This window comes from Seriola dumerili, unplaced genomic scaffold (assembly GCF_002260705.1).
Source record: "Seriola dumerili isolate Sdu_G_001 unplaced genomic scaffold, Sdu_1.0 BDQW01000621.1, whole genome shotgun sequence".
NCBI lineage: Eukaryota > Metazoa > Chordata > Actinopteri > Carangiformes > Carangidae > Seriola > Seriola dumerili.
The window spans coordinates 352,883-369,260 of NW_019174876.1; the positions used below are offsets into that span (position 1 = coordinate 352,883).

The 16,378-nt window shown below is 38.4% G+C and overlaps 2 protein-coding genes across 4 annotated transcripts; both read right to left on the reverse strand.

Moving 5' to 3' along the window:
* Positions 1 to 630: 630 nt before the first annotated feature.
* Positions 631 to 8,552, reverse strand: LOC111236318 (C-type lectin domain family 4 member M-like). Of its 3 annotated transcripts, none has more exons than XM_022765009.1 (11): positions 8,360 to 8,552; positions 7,412 to 7,501; positions 6,737 to 6,799; positions 6,537 to 6,599; positions 5,430 to 5,492; positions 4,837 to 4,899; positions 4,385 to 4,453; positions 3,993 to 4,052; positions 1,419 to 1,543; positions 1,190 to 1,290; positions 631 to 1,072 (listed from the first exon to the last, which is right to left on the reverse strand). In XM_022765009.1, the coding sequence occupies exons 1-11, from the start codon at positions 8,490 to 8,492 to the stop codon at positions 931 to 933; spliced, it is 972 nt and encodes a 323-aa protein (XP_022620730.1). In that variant the 5' UTR covers positions 8,493 to 8,552; the 3' UTR covers positions 631 to 930. The 3 variants fall into 3 exon arrangements, with proteins under 3 accessions (XP_022620730.1, XP_022620731.1, XP_022620732.1); XM_022765011.1 differs by having other exon boundaries at positions 980 to 1,072; positions 1,411 to 1,543; XM_022765010.1 differs by lacking the exon at positions 5,430 to 5,492.
* Positions 8,553 to 9,559: 1,007 nt separating this feature from the next.
* LOC111236319 (C-type lectin domain family 4 member M-like) lies at positions 9,560 to 15,710 on the reverse strand. Its single transcript, XM_022765012.1, has 9 exons — positions 15,439 to 15,710; positions 15,047 to 15,088; positions 14,733 to 14,822; positions 13,678 to 13,752; positions 13,280 to 13,342; positions 12,422 to 12,481; positions 10,328 to 10,452; positions 10,103 to 10,203; positions 9,560 to 9,985 (listed from the first exon to the last, which is right to left on the reverse strand). The coding sequence occupies exons 1-9, from the start codon at positions 15,569 to 15,571 to the stop codon at positions 9,844 to 9,846; spliced, it is 831 nt and encodes a 276-aa protein (XP_022620733.1). The 5' UTR covers positions 15,572 to 15,710; the 3' UTR covers positions 9,560 to 9,843.
* Positions 15,711 to 16,378: the final 668 nt, after the last annotated feature.

Consider the following 16,378-nt stretch of genomic DNA (forward strand, 5'->3'; position numbering starts at 1 on the left):
CAGCTTGATCTGCTTACTACATTATATTGTGCTGCAAACCATCTAAATGTTCATATACTGCTTATAAATGCTAAATTGGGGAATTTGAAAGAAAGTGTTGATGTGCTCTGCATGTGGTAATCTGCATGGGTTTACGTGACATACTGACTTCTGACTATCTCCATATAAACCTGTACTTTATCTGTTTTTACAGTATCAGCGCTGGTGTACAGGATGTGGTTGCTATGTTGGACTGCTTTGATAAATTTATTAAATGTAAACTGTTTGCACAGTAGCTTCCTTTCGCCTATCATGATTTTATCACAGCATGAGCTGACACTCTTTTTTTTTTTCTCTCTCTCTCTCTCTCTCTCTCTCTCTCTCTCTAGAGCAAGTCAGAATAATTCGAACAAATTAAATTAGGATAGTAAGTGATTATATAGATACTTTTTCGTGATTGCGAAGTTGTTAGCAAACATACTCATAAATTCAATCACCAAGCGAGCTGGAAGTGACAGACAGTTGCCTCTTGACTTGACTAGAAAAAGACCTCTTGCTTATGCAACAGTAATCTGATCCATGTCTTCCCCCTCTAAACAAAAGATCTAATTTTCTACAGTGCCTGCAAAACACATATGAAGTAACTCCTGATGAATATACATGTGGCCTTTATTTAAAGAGGAATCAAAGCATATGTATTACAGTATTCCCTTTTTTGCAGCAAAGCAGTGACCCTAGTTGTATATTGGTTTTACATAAGTGGTCACTTTCCCTACAGTGCAGAGAACATTTGACACTACACTGATACTAAGCCAACAAATGATGAAAATTATGTTCACAAACAAACTGAAAAAATAACCAAGTGATTAAATATTTTCCTCTGTTCAGCTGAAATTGAGAAATGCACCTTTTTGTCCTGTTTTCTGTATTGTCTGGCAGGTTTGGATGCAATTACAGAGAAAATTTTTCTTCACAGATCCAGTAGTGTGGATTGGAGCATCTTTCATCATTCCAGTTGTTTTCCGAATCAGGATGTTTAATTTGCCCACAGTTTTCAAGTGTTTTACCATTTGGCTCCTTAGAACCCCAGAAGCTGAAATAAAAAGCACAAAAACAAGTAAATTTGTAGCAAATATGAACACCAACCAAGAGGCATTTTATTTGCAGCAACACACAGAATGTAGCCAAGCTAAACCCAACATCAATTCACCTTCTTGTCAGTGGAGTCCCATCCACCCATTTCCATTTCCCCTCCGTCTCTATGTCAGTGAGTCCAATCCACAAGTACTTCTTGAATTGTCGCATGAAATTCTTGTTTTTAAAAAGGAAAGAAATAGACAAGTAACAGGTTAAACTGATTTCAACCTTTGTATTCATTCAGTATTTTTACTTTTTGTTCAACAACACACACAGTCATATATTCATACACACCCACACACCTGTTCTTCTTTGTTGTTTATAATAATCAGGTCTGCATCTTTTTGAAGACAGTCTTTTCTACTTTCTTGCCAGGTTTTCTCGTTAGAAGAAATGTAATAGAGACTACCGCTGAAATACAGCCATCCTTGTTGAGCATAGAGAAAAACAGAAACATCCGATTAACAACAAAAATTATGAAATTATTTTTTATTGGGGTGAAAGAGCAATTTGTTATTTGGAAAAAATGGGAAACTGTTATAGTTAGGCTGTGCCTCCTTCTTTCCCATTGTTTCCATTGTGTTTCCCTCCGAGTTTGTCTCTGTTTGTGTGTGTGTGTGTGTGTGTGTGTGTGTGTCTGTCTCCTGGGCGTGGTATCCAGTTACTTCTGCCATTTGGAAAAAATGGGAAACTGTTATAGTTAGGCTGTGCCTCCTTCTTTCCCATTGTTTCCATTGTGTTTCCCTCCGAGTTTGTCTCTGTGTGTGTGTGTGTGTGTGTGTGTGTGTGTGTGTGTGTGTGTGTGTGTTGTGTGGTGTGTGTGTGTGGTGTGTGTCTGTCTCTGGGCGTGGTATCCAGTTTTACTTCTGCCGCCAGCTCATCCACACACCCGAAGCCAATAGTACTACTCGCTGCTGCAATATAATGTACTGCACCTACTACAGTATAAAGACTCCCTCGCTCTTCCACTGATCATTTCAGTCTGCAGAGTGGTAACACACAGCCATCTCTAGTCAAGTTTGTTTCCTCGTGTGTGCTCTCCAAGTTACTCTCATCCTTCTCCCTTTGCTTAGGTTGACTCACCCTGTGGCTCCAGTGTGTGCTCTGCTTATCTATCTCTCCAGTTGTTCATCCATTCAGCCACGGACATTCATTGCTCAGCCTGCCCTGCTCCAATGCCAACCGTGGCCATATTCCCAGCTCCCACCTGCCCAGCTTCATCACCTGTCCCGGACCCCCCCTGCCTGAACCCTCACCAAACCTCCTTTTGAACATTTTTTTAAAACTGTTTAATCAAGCGTCTCTGAGTCCTGTATTTGAGTCCAAATTTGTTACAAAACCTCACAGAACAATCTGCCCATACAATGGACTCAACAGACTCAGATCCAAAATACACCTTCCTGCAAAAGCCCACAGCCAATCTAGGAACACTCCTCAGAAATTGGATCACTTCATGGCTGTTTGTCCCGTCTGGTCAAAAAACTGGGCTCATTCATAGGCATGGGAATGCTGTCTTTTTCAGCCCCATCTAGACAACGCCTTCAGTTACAGTCAGCCTGTGTTCTAATCAGCTCTCCTTGCCCCTTCTAGTTCTGATTGATTTTGGTGCGCAGGGTATGAACTATGAATTTGCCCTTCAGTCAGTAATAGCCCATGAACCGTTATCTAGTTCAATGCAAAGTAATTCAATGTACTTCAATGTTCTTTGACACCTGTAGTTCTGACTCAACCTTGGTTGCATAACCCGCACATTAACTGGGATTCAGGGAAAATAGCCAGTTGGACATGAACCTATTTGCAATCCCCTTTGTCTCCTGCAGTGGTCACTGCCATTTCTCCCCAGCCTGAACCTCCTGATTTATCAACAGTTGGGGTGGGAATACCACATACTGGCAGACGTCAACAAGGAGTTAACGCTTTGGTAACAGGTACTTTGGCATATGACAGTCAAAAGGTAAGTTGCACCTGACTTCGAGTGAAGCAAAGGACCCCCACAGTCCACTATCAAATGCTCAAACTGTTGGCTGATAGCAGGAACGGCACAGGTTTTAATATCTGGTTAGGTTTGTCAGTTGTCTTGTATGACAAGTTTTAAGGTTCCTCTCCAGACATGCTTTAAACTTTGCAAAAATACTCTGCTATGATTTATGTTTTGTTTAGCATGATTCCCACATAAAAACTGAAAAAAACCCGGGGCTGTAAGCACACCTGGCTTACTTACTCATTGGAAAAAATCTGGATCATGCCTAAAGTCCCGCCCACCACAGCTGCTTGTGCTACATGATCAGGTGAAACAGCAGAGAGTATCAAGATGGTCAGTGGCGGAAACAACGAGAGACTCAGCAACATGTTTGAGCGTCAGTCAGACCAAGACTCAGGGGTTTTTTGGGGAATTTATTGGGCACCAAAATTGCAGACTAGAAGACGTATCAGAACTGTAAGCGTTGTTATTCGTTTACGTTGTTTGTTAGCTTGTGATTCGCAGTGGCTGACACAGTGTTAGTGGCTGTGCTAATGCAAATTCTCCTCTCTGCACAGACAAGGTTTCTGTGACTGGTGAAAGAGCAACGTGTGTCATGAGGCCAGGAACCCACTGCATGCGTCGCAGCTGCTGAACGTATTGGTTTTCATTTCAGCGTCCATTTTAACAGGTGAGAGCGGACACACTGGCTGCGTGACGTGCGTAATGATAATGAAACATTCCAGTAACTTGCAGGAACAGCTGGTTTGATCATTGATTACTTGTTTAACTGCTTTCAGCTTGCAGTGTATATTGCAAGATTTCACTCTGTGCAACCTCATATTTTCCCAGTGTTCCACTCATACATCTTTGGATCATTGATAATTGGTATAACTAGTTTCAACCTCAAACTCACCATTTTTCAGTCTCCTCTTCAACTTGTCACTCTCTTCAGTCAGGGAATTATACTGTGACTCTGTTATTTTGCGTGGAGAGGTTACCGTTATTTTCTAACACCATCAGTTATGTCAACAACCAAACAAACACTTCACTTTAAAACTTAATTTCCATATTGCGTTCATCGATTATAATAATTATTAGTAGTTTGCTTAGCTCTGTAAAGACAATCTACTCATGTTTTTGTTATCATCACATCACATTAGCTTCCTTCCTCTATTACTTAATGTTATTGACTTGGAGAGAAACTATTAACTACAATATTTACCGGGAAACTTTATAAGTAACATAACACTTAACACATGCACCCTCTGGGATCTAAGCTGTCACTAGTTTCATCATCATACTTACCAAATATATTCAGCTTCCTCTCCAGTTCATCTCTCTGTTCAGTCAGGTTTTTACGACTGGCTTCAGTATCTGAAACAGAAGTAATCTGTCAGATAAAGTACCACTTCAGTGAGCAAGTACTTACCATTAAATTTTTTTAAGTCATGTCTGGGGTTGTAGCTAGTTTAATCTTCTAAATTTACAAGAAAATTATGATTGATTGATCTGAATCACTGGATCTCAATAAGAACAAGTGTTGCATTTATATTTTTGTTCAGCATAAATGCTTTCAGAGTATTAGTGTAATATTAATGTTCAAAATCAAAGCCACTTTAACTGCATCCATTTTAAACTTGACAACAGGGGACTATTGTATGAGTCAATTTGTTAGTGAACTATCATGATGTGTAACATTTGTATCATACGAGCCCTTTGGATCATTAGTATTGGATTAGTTGTGTCCTCATATTTACCAAAGTTGATCCTCTTCAGCTCGTCTCTCTCTTCAGTCAGGTTTTTAAAACTGGCCTCAATATCTGGTGGAGAGGTGAATTCAAACAATTCATCACACAGTTTTTCGATAGGGTGATGAAATAATGTATCAATGATAAGTAGTATAAATAATATTTTTATACACACCATTCTCACATACAGCTATAAACCGAAACTAGATGCCACGTGGTAATCTGTGAATAACTGTTCTCTTAAAACTGGTGCGTGGCGTGTGATAATTGAGATAATTGGTTTCATTTCACTTTAAAGGAATAGTTTGACATTTCATTTGTTGTTGTTAGATGAGAAAATCTACTACTCTCGTATAAAGGAAGTGATTAGCTTAGCATAGAATAAACACTGGATGAAGTTGCAAGAAACAACTGGTAAAAAATGTCAAATAAATTAGACATATTTTGATTTCCCCCTGCAGGCCTGTATAAGGAAAGCTATGTGATTGATTTAAAATGTAATCTATATACTGAAGTTAGAATTGGGACTAGTATTTGTCCAGAACGGAGCTTCATTCCTTCAGATCTGAGCTCCGATTATTAGACTAGTTAGCCAGACTTACCAGAGTTGATCTTCTTCAACGCATCTCGCTCTTCAGTCAAGTTTTCAGAATTGGCCTCAATAGCTGGTTGATGAGTTGCCACCATTTTCAACACAATGAGATTATATTGACAAAGAGACAAGAGTGGCTTTAAATATGAAATTTAAACATACTTTGATGATAGGTGATTAGTTAGCCATACAAAATGGTTTATACTATGAACTGAGCCCAGCTAAAATAATGTATGTAATGTATGAGAAAGAAGTACATCAAATTTGTTGGACTGGTTTCACACAGGCTCCAGCTCTGACGTATTATTGCCTTGTAAAGTTATGGTCATCTGATGAATCTGACTGAAGTACATTGATGGATATTGATTAGTGGAGCATAGCCTGCCAAGAATCTGATACATGAACTCAAAACTGGAAAGTCTGATGCTCTTGATGTTAGAATAGCATATGAGCTGTCTTGTAAATCCTGTAGTCATCAGTATGTGATGTGATTTGTTTGCAACTGATTCAAAACTTTCCTAAATTCGTATTTCTCTCCCTGAATGGGAGCCTAGCAGCAATTCTCCTGCAATACCAAACATGATGATTCAGTAACATTTAAGCTTCGAGTGTTACTGAATCTGAGAGACATTGAAGTGAAACCACAATTTCAGTGAAACCACAAGTGCTTTGTGAGTCTTGTGATCTTTACCCCGGAACAGAAACATACTTAGAAAGCCATTAAAGCAACATAACATTTAGTTATTGAGTTTGTGGGGGTAGCCAGTTTCACTTCTACAAATTAAAAATGTTACTTATGCTGAGGTATTAATAAAACACTGACAGCAAAACATCTGATGCTACTGGGACTTAGGTTTTCTGCCTGAAGTGACCAGTTATATCAGTCCTCAGTGACAAGATTTCACATTCATAATATGTTACCCTTGTAACACTTAGGATTTACTTCATTTTCCTGATATTGACTAAAACACCTTTGGATCCAGAACTGATAAAAATATACTATATGCTCTTTTGTAGCTGACTTAGAATTTATCCCCACATGACTGACTCATATTCTACTGTACAGAGTGCTGAGGTCACAGCTGAGCTCTGATTATAGTTTCATCCTCATACTCACCAGAGTTGATCTTCTTCAGTTCATCTCTCTCTTCAGTCAGGTTCTTGTACCTGCCCTCAATATCTGGTGGAGAGAATGTTAGACTTGAAGGCAATTCACTTTATATCATATGTGTGCATGCATTGATTGCGGTAATTGGTGCATTTCAGTCCTTTAGATCTAAGTCCTGATTATTGGAGTAGTTTCATCCTCATACTCACCAAAGTTGGTCCTCTTCAACTCGTCTCTCTCTTTGGTCAGGTTTTTAAAACCAGCCTCATTACCTGGGCAAGAAATTAATTTGTAACAGAATCAGATTATATTAACATCTAAATGCAAGAAAATTCACAAACAACCCACAGCCCACACGCCCACCAAAAACTGCCCTGCATCCACCCCACATGAATCACCAGCTCAGGTCATCAGGTGGTGTGTACCAGAGAACAGAAGCAACGTCCGCTGTACCTTAAAGTAATCTCAGCTGATCTGGATCTGACTCTGATACGATGACCACAACTAAACTATGATGACATATTGACAATGAAACAGAATTTCCATCTTTCATTCATGTTGTAATGGTAACTATTTTTAAAACATTGGTAAACAAAGCATAGTCTCATACAGCTGCAAGACTTGTTTTTACTAGCCAAGTACAAATCTATGAATTGCTTAAAACATGAACATAGGATTACAATGAGAAATTTGACATTGCAGGGATGAGTAATAAACCAAAACTTTACCAAAACCAACATTGTGAAATTCTCATCAATGTCGCACTGGCATTGACATGTCTCGAAAACTCTCGGAGCAAGTGGTTGACCCAGCATGTAAGTATAATTATAGACTAAATAAAATAAGACGATAATGGTACAAAGACACAATTGGAGGCAACTCACTGAAAGCAATACGCAGAGAAATACTGAGAACAGCTTGTAGGATACACAGGAGTGCAAGGCTCACAAGAACCAGTCTGCAGAGTTTTCTTCCTGCATGCAAAACATAAACATAATGACACAGAGAAACAACCTGATTTTCTTAGTGACTAGTAGGATGTTTCGTGTTCCCCAAATTTACAATAATTACAACAAGTGAGAAAAGTGATGAGGGTTGACGAAATCTATTAGCTTCTTTTCTCAGTTTGGATGCCAAAGAACTTTTTGTCTGTTTATTGTCAAGAAGTGATATGTGAACTTGGTATCATATCGTCTCCAGTTCCACAGTGCTCTTGAAAGAGCGCGCCAGACTTTGAAGACTATTGAAAGACCAGTGTGCAGTTTTCTGGCGACTGGGATGTGGCAACTTTGTTGTTTGCCATCAGAGACTCAGTGAATGGTTTCACAGGTTTCACACTTCTTGAATTAGATTTTAACCAGGAGGTTGGAGAACTGCTTAATTTGTTCAAGGAGCAAAAACCAGGTGACACTGTGTTGTAGTAAATGTATAATTTTGAATATCACTTATTATAAGCTTGTGAAGCAGCCAGAGCGAATCTCCAGCCAGCCCAGGATTGTGTGCATATACACACAATACTGGGCTTGTGTGATGCCCTTGTCGTCATAGCATGAAATAGGTTTAAGTGCACACCGCACTTTGCTGTGCATATCCTAAAAGTTTACAGACAAATCAAGTCTTAATTTTTATCCATGCTGATGTTATGGTTAAAATAACCAAGTTAGTAAGTAAGGAAGTAAAAGTTTTCAAATCAGGGTTACAAGGTGCTTCAGTTACAAAAAGATGATAAAAGCATTTGAATAAACAAACAAATAAATCCAACAAACACAAACAAATGCTGCGTAATAAATGAACAAATAAGATCAAGGAAGCATTAATATAATGCGTCTCACCAGACACTACTGAAGTCACTTCGTCCTCTTCATAGGAGCGGTTCAGAGAGGCATCACTCTTGGCTGAACCAGCACAGAGGTTTTCATCTTCCATATTGAGTTCAAATTCCTCTGTATGTACACCATTTGCCATATTTTACAGACTGCAGAGTTATGAACTGTTAGTGGCTGTGTTTTCTTGGGATTGTGCTGATCTGTGATCTGCCGCTTCTTTTATTAAAAAAAAAAAAAAAAAAAAACCTTTCTCAGCTTACACAGCAACAAACATTTGTCCTTCCTCATTTCACCAGTAAGTTAAATTTCTATTTGGACTTGCATTAGAAGCTTTGACCCCTGTATTGGAAATTTCATTTCCTATAAAATGAAAGTAACATCACTGTAATGGGAAACTTCAATTTCCAATTACTCTTACATTACTTTTATGCTCTGTACCTAAGTTTGTGCTTCATGTTCCTTAATGCCCTCACACTGTAAGTGAAAGTGTAACTTTCACTGAAAAGTATTTTCTGGTAAGACTTTACTTTCCTATTTAGCATATACATAAGCACTATATAAACATTTAATAAATGACTTATAACACACTAGTGTAGTTGTAATCAGATATAAGTACAGCCACAATCAATAAACCACTGCAATCCCTTAGAGGACCAATTTCATTGCTGAGTAATTTGCAAAAAACGAATTTCAAAAATACAAAAATAAATGCCATTTTTAAATGATGGAAATAAAGAATAATTTTCATATAGCTTTCAGTTGATTAGTGTTGGCACATGCTTTAGGCAATTCCAAATTGGGAGTAAAATTGGGGGAAAACCACAGAAATGTATAAATTGTAAAAAGAGGTATTAGAATAAGATGCTTGACACAACCAGAATAAAGAAGAGGAAGAAGAAACTATGCAAAATGTGGAACAAACTAGTGCGTATTGTCCCCATGCCCTCCCAGAACACTTTAATGCGATAATATCAAGGTTCATTCATAGCCTGAGAGCAGTTACAGTTACAGGAGGGTCTGACTTCACATGTCCAAGAATCTGTTGGCTAATACCTGACTCTTCATTGAAAAATATCTAACAGTGGTAACCTTTGAGGAGAGTGCCCAAGCTCTGAGACCACCAGCTTATAGTGAATTACAGGGGAGACATTCATAGATTGAAATTTAGTCATTGTACAATGACAAATAATGAGGAAACAGCAGGCCTTTATTTAAAGAGGAATCAAAGCATATGTATTACAGTATTCCCTTTTTTGCAGCAAAGCAGTGACCCTAGTTGTATATTGGTTTTACATAAGTGGTCACTTTCCCTACAGTGCAGAGAACATTTGACACTACACTGATACTAAGCCAACAAATGATGAAAATTATGTTCATGTTCAAACTGAAAAAATAACAAAGTGATTAAATCTTTTCCTCTGTTCAGCTGAAATTGAGAAATCCACCCTTTTTGTCCTGTTTTCTGTATTGTCTGGCAGGTTTGGATGCAATTATGGAGAAAATTTTTCTTCACAGATCCAGTAGTGTGGATTGGAGCATCTTTCATCATTCCAGTTGTTTTCCGAATCAGGATGTTTAATTTGCCCACAGTTTTCAAGTGTTTTACCATTTGGCTCCTTAGAACCCCAGAAGCTGAAATAAAAAGCACAAAAACAAGTAAATTTGTAGCAAATATGAACACCAACCAAGAGGCATTTTATTTGCAGCAACACACAGAATGTAGCCAAGCTAAACCCAACATCAATTCACCTTCTTGTCAGTGGAGTCCCATCCACCCATTTCCATTTCCCCTCCGTCTCTATGTCAGTGAGTCCAATCCACAAGTACTTCTTGAATTCTCGCATGAAATTCTTGTTTTTAAAAAGGAAAGAAATAGACAAGTAACAGGTTAAACTGATTTCAACCCTTGTATTCATTCACTATTTTTACTTTTTGTTCAACAACACAGTCATATATACATACACACCCACACACCTGTTCTTCTTTGTTGTTTATAATAATCAGGTCTGCATCTTTTTGAAGACAGTCTTTTCTACTTTCTTGCCAGGTTTTCTCGTTAGAAGAAATGTAATAGAGACTACCGCTGAAATACAGCCATCCTTGTTGAGCATAGAGAAAAACAGAAACATCCGATTAACAACAAGATTTAACATAATTTTTCATTGGGGTGAAAGAGGAAATTGTTATTTGGAAAAAGAATCAGAAAACAATAAGGAAACTAAGCAAGATCTAAATGGGGCAGGTTTGGAGTCTACCAGAGATCCAAAATAAATATTAGTCAAAATCAGTTGCAAATCAGATTTTGAACCTTTTACACTCAGCTATACAGTGCGGTAGGCAATCACATGAACTTGTTTGTTGTGTAGTAAAAAGTCGTTCATTGTCATTACTGTACTTGGTGATTGTGGTGTGGTGTAAACATTACTGTTTTGATACGTAACCAGTTCATGGTGCCATAGGTCAGGCTGGGGGTGATTCCATGTTACTGCTGCTGTCACATGGCTGAACTGTTTCGATGTCTTGTGCTGTTAATATAACTGCCCTTGTTCTTTTAGTGAACTGTCTGAACGTTGAGCCAAGCTAGTCTTTATTTTCTCAACAAGAACCTGCTGTAACAGCACATTGACCTCTGTATATCTCTTCAACATCAAACTGAGCAGATGCTTTATCAGACAGAGTAACTGCAAACACTTGCGTTTAAGAAGTGCAAACAGACTGCATTGAGTTAAGACATCGATTAACAATAACAACACAAGCAGCACACTCCCTGGCATCTCCACAGTACACAACAACAAACACAACAACAAACTGTTACGGTCAACTACCAGCTTCTGCACTCAGTGGTGGTGTCTCAGCAGCTGATGAGATGGAAAAACCATCAGTATTTCTAATTGAAACTTAACATAAAATACAACATAAAACATAACAACATTAAATGGAAATACTGAAGTATGTGTGTACCTTGAAATTGTCAGTAAATGTATGTCATTAAGTTCCACTGCTTTGGCTGACCACAGGGTCATGGAATGCCAAGAGCAAGCCATGCAGTTCAAGTTAAGTATTTTCTCATGGTATCCAGAAACAGAAACAGAGCAAAGTGTAGGTATACAAGCTTGCTTTTGAAAACTGATGTGACAATACAGCACAAAACAGTGTTGGCATGAGGGTATCAGCAGAGTAACAATTAGAACTCTCAGATTACACAGTAAACTACAGTATACAGTAATAATATCCTATTACATGTGCACTGGACCCCATTCCCACCAACCTTGTTCTAGCCGTATCTCCTACCATTGTGCCAGCCATCACCCATGTGATAAATGCTTCACTGGCCTCTGGAACATTTCCAATTGCATTCAAAAAGGCACAAGTAATTGCTCTACTCAAAAAGACCTGCTGCACTGAATGGTTAGTGATGTCCCTCACTTGAAAGTGTGAGTGGCGACTGCGGAATGTCTTGGTTTTCATTTTGGCACCCATGTTAACAGGTTAGAGTGGACACGCTACCTGCATGAGACTTGCGGCTGCGTTGTGTTATCTAGAGATTCGTTATCTCACCTATTGACATCATACCAGCACCATAACATGAAATTGACACCTTTAACTATAGTTTCAATGTCTAGGCTGGATCTGAATATGACAGACATGAAAAATTATATTTCTTAACCAGTTTAGCAGCTGCATGGAGACATGGCATTTTAGTGACATTATCTGTCGAGATAACTCAGAAATTGATTTATAATGAACATTCCAGTAGCCTGTTGATGGCTATTTTCCAAGGCAAACTCTATGTAGAAAGATGGAGCTGGTAGTAGAAGCAATGCAGCAGACATGCAGTAGGTGTGAACACACGTGTGTGTGAGCGACAGTCAGTGACGCAGCCATCATGCATGCTGTGTGTTCACAGCGTAAGTTGCTTTAGATAAAAGTGCCTGCCAATGAGTAACTGTAAATGCAAGCTTGCAGTGTATATTGCAATATAGTGCAACCTCATATTTTCCCAGTGTTCCACTCATACATCTTTGGATCATTGATAATTGGTATAACTAGTTTCAACCTCAAACTCACCATTTTTCAGTCTCCTCTTCAACTTGTCACTCTCTTCAGTCAGGGAATTATACTGTGACTCTGTTATTTTGAGTGGAGAGGTTACTGTTATTTTCTAACACCATCAGTTATGTCAACAACCAAACAAACACTTCACTTTAAAACTTAATTTCCATATTGCGTTCATCGATTATAATAATTATTAGTAGTTTGCTTAGCTCTGTAAAGACAATCTACTCATGTTTTTGTTATCATCACATCACATTAGCTTCCTTCCTCTATTACTTAAACACCATCAGTTATGAACACAACCAGAGAGACAGTTCACTTTAAAACTTTACTTAAAGGTCCACTATGCATTCCTACATGACGTCACTTCTGTTGATGTTCGAAGTAAACCATCTTGTCGGTGATTGGCTGCAACGTGGTTTGTTATGTTTTGGGGCACAGTTTGTGCCCCTAGTGTTTGTTTGCCATTTGTGACGCCTGTGTTGTCTCCAGAGACCGCGCTGTCTCACAGTGTATTCAGGGGGCAGGCAGCTAGTGGATCAAGGGGAGATGCCTATGATTTGAGACAAAAATAAAATCGCGCTGAAACCATGCAGGAATGCATAGTGCACCTTTTTAAAGGAAGCTTAATTTTTCATAATTGAATGCAGTCAGCTTCGGTGTTCTGTCTTGTCTATGGCAAACAGAGCAAAAGTCCATTTACACATTTTTAAAAAAAATAAATAAATTTACAACAGTGGATCATCATACAAGTCTCTTTGGTACAGACAAGATTTGACTGTATGCAACAATTATATTTTCCCAGTATTCCATTCATAGATCTTTTGGATCATTGATTATTGGTTTAACTAGTTTGAACCTCAAACTCACCAAAGTTTTTCAGTCTCTTCTTCAACTCATCCCTCTCTTCAGTCAGGGAATGATACTGTGAATCTGTCATTTTGAGTGGAGAGGTTACCGATTATTTTCTAACACCATCAGTTATGTTCAAAACCAAACAGATAATTCACTTTAAAACTTAATTTGCATATTGCATTTATGAATCATTCGTAGTTTGTTTAGTTCTGTGAGGACAAACTAGTTGTGTTTTTTATTGTCATCACGTCACATTAACTTTCATCCTCTGTTTCACTTAATGTTATCAACTTGGAGAGAAACTATTAACTACAATATTTAACTGGGAACTTTATAAGTAACATAACACTTAACACATGCACCCTCTGGAACATAAGCAATTGTTACTGATATAGTTTCATCATCATACTTACCAGAGATATTCATTTTCCTCTCCAGCTCTTCTCTCTCTTCAGTCAGGTTTTTGAATCTGGCCTCAGTATCTGCAACTGAATTTCCATGATCTTTTGTATTAATCAGATGTATTGTTGTTTTCCTCTACTTAATCTAACACTGTCTTTAGCTTTCTATATGCAACTTTGTCTCCTAGAATTTGCATTCATACAACAACACAAATACCTTTTGTAGGAAACATAATTGCATACATTAGTAACCATACTACGTTTTCTATTAACATAATGAGGAAATGTTGTTAATTTACATATTTGGCCATTGAGATTGTCAATCTCATGTTCTGCCACATCCGAAAGGTGTTCTATTGGATTCAGATCTGGTGAATGGGGAGGCCACTGAAGTTCACTGAACTCATTTGCATGGTCATGAAACTTGTTTGAGACTTTTACTTTGTGACTTGATGCATTATCATGGGGGAAGTAGCCATTCGAAGATGGTAAAGTGTGGCCATAAAGGGAAGCACATGGTCAGCAACAATACTGAGATACGCGTCGCATTCAAGCCATGTGTTAAAGTGCCAGGAGTGTGCTAAGAAAATATTAACCACACCTTTACACCACCACCACCACCAGCCTTGGACTGTTGGCTCAAGGCAGGTTTAGTCCATGGATTCATGCTATTGATACCATATTCTTCATGCATGTTGGACTGTAGGTTTATTGGCTGAAAGTTTTCACTGGAGATTAACTTCACTGTAATAATCATTAGGCATGATCCATACATCTGTTTTTGTTCAGTACAAAGAACAAATAAGAGATAATATATGACAATCTTCAACATAGTGCATTTAATACTATATTGTTTGTTTGTTTGTTTTTTTTACTGAGGCAAATGTGCAAATACATTTTTTTTTATATGAATTTCAGGTTGTAGTGCCCAACTCTAATCTCTCTCTAGATAGACATTCTTCTTCATGTGTAATCACTAAAACTATGGTGGTAACCCTCTAAACTCTCTGGTGTTTTAGATTTGAGATGCTGAATTGGCAACAAAGATGTATGTTAAGAGGACTCACAGAGAGCAAGATGCAGGAAAATGTTGAGAGTCACTTGCAGGATACACAGGAGTCCAAAGCTCACAGCAACCAGTCCGTACAGTTTTACTCCTGTGTGCCACAACACACACACGGATTGGATCGTTTTTTAAGTTACATTGACTTACATCAATTACCTGGAGACTTAACCTTACTTACTCAAAGTATTACACATTGATATTGACATCAGCGCAGACTGCATTCCGGACATAATCACATTACTTCAAATCTAAACATCTGTTTAATACAGCATGTATTTGTGTGATCAATTTGATGAAACTTGGCAAATGGCGCACCTGAGGTTTGGTGTTCCCTCTTCATTACCTCGTCTTCTTTTTCTTCAAAAAAAAAACAAAACAAAGAAAAAACTAAATCTTTATAATTAATTAAAACGTTTAAAAATTTGCAGGACTCTGGCCTCAAATGAGACATGCTTGTAGTGAGCCACCTCTGTTGACTTTAACAAGTGGTCTGGGTTAAGCACATCATTTGACTAAAAATACATACAAAAAACTTTTCATATCTGCATTTGATACTTAGATGATTTTTCTTTGGAGGATTTACAGTATTTCTGAAATTCAAGTTTACAATGTAATGCACAACATAAGATGAATGTGAACACTGTTGCTGTACGTGTTGCTGTTATGTTTAAAACTGAACCTCAAAACAATTAGGATTTCTGCCTCACCAGGTGCTGCAGCAGGAACTTGACTGTCTTCTCCAGAGCGGCTCTTTGATACAACAACCCTGACTGTGGCATCATGGAGGTTTTCAAATACCATAGACATTGCAGATTCGTTTTCATAGATTATCGTCTCCATATTTCAGCCCTTGGAAAGTGATGAAGGTGGTGCTGAAAGGACAAATGGTGCTAGTCTGTGATCAGGAACTTCTTTTATGTTTCACACTCGTTCTTCCTCATTTTTCAGCAAGTTGTCTTTTGTAGAAGCTCTGACACACCCTACATCAGGCATCACCAAATGGCGGATCGCGGTCCGGGCACGGACCCAGTGACGGTTCTGCTCGGGCCAGTGAAAATTATATTATAATTATAATATTAGGCCTAAAAAAAAGATAAATCATTCGTGCATGCGCAGCTATTTTAGTTTATACGACAGAAACGTCATCAATAGCCAAGCCAATCAAATCGATTGTTTACCTTTCAGCACCACGGAATGGGGGGGGGGATGGCTTGAGAAAAGTAGACAGTGAAAACCGAACTTTTAAAGATGAATGGACGGACCAATACATGTTCGTTCTGCCTGCAGCCAGTTCTAAACCTGTGTGTCTCATATGCTGTGAAACTGTGGCGTTAATTAAAAGTAGCAACGTTAAGCGTCACTATGAGACCAAACACGGATCGTTTGATGAAACATACCCGCAGAAGTCCGCAGCGAGGGCAAATAAAATGATCGAACTGAAAGCACAGTATGACCGGTCTACCCGTGTCCTCACACATGCATTTACAGGCCAGCAACGTGCAGATGAGTGTTCACTTAAGATTGCGTGGATTTTGGCGCAACACAAGAAACATTCAGCGATGGGACAGTGGTGAAGGAGTGCTTAAATGCGGCTGCAGAAACTTTACTTGACAGTAAACAAAAAAACGACGTGTGAAAAAATCAAGC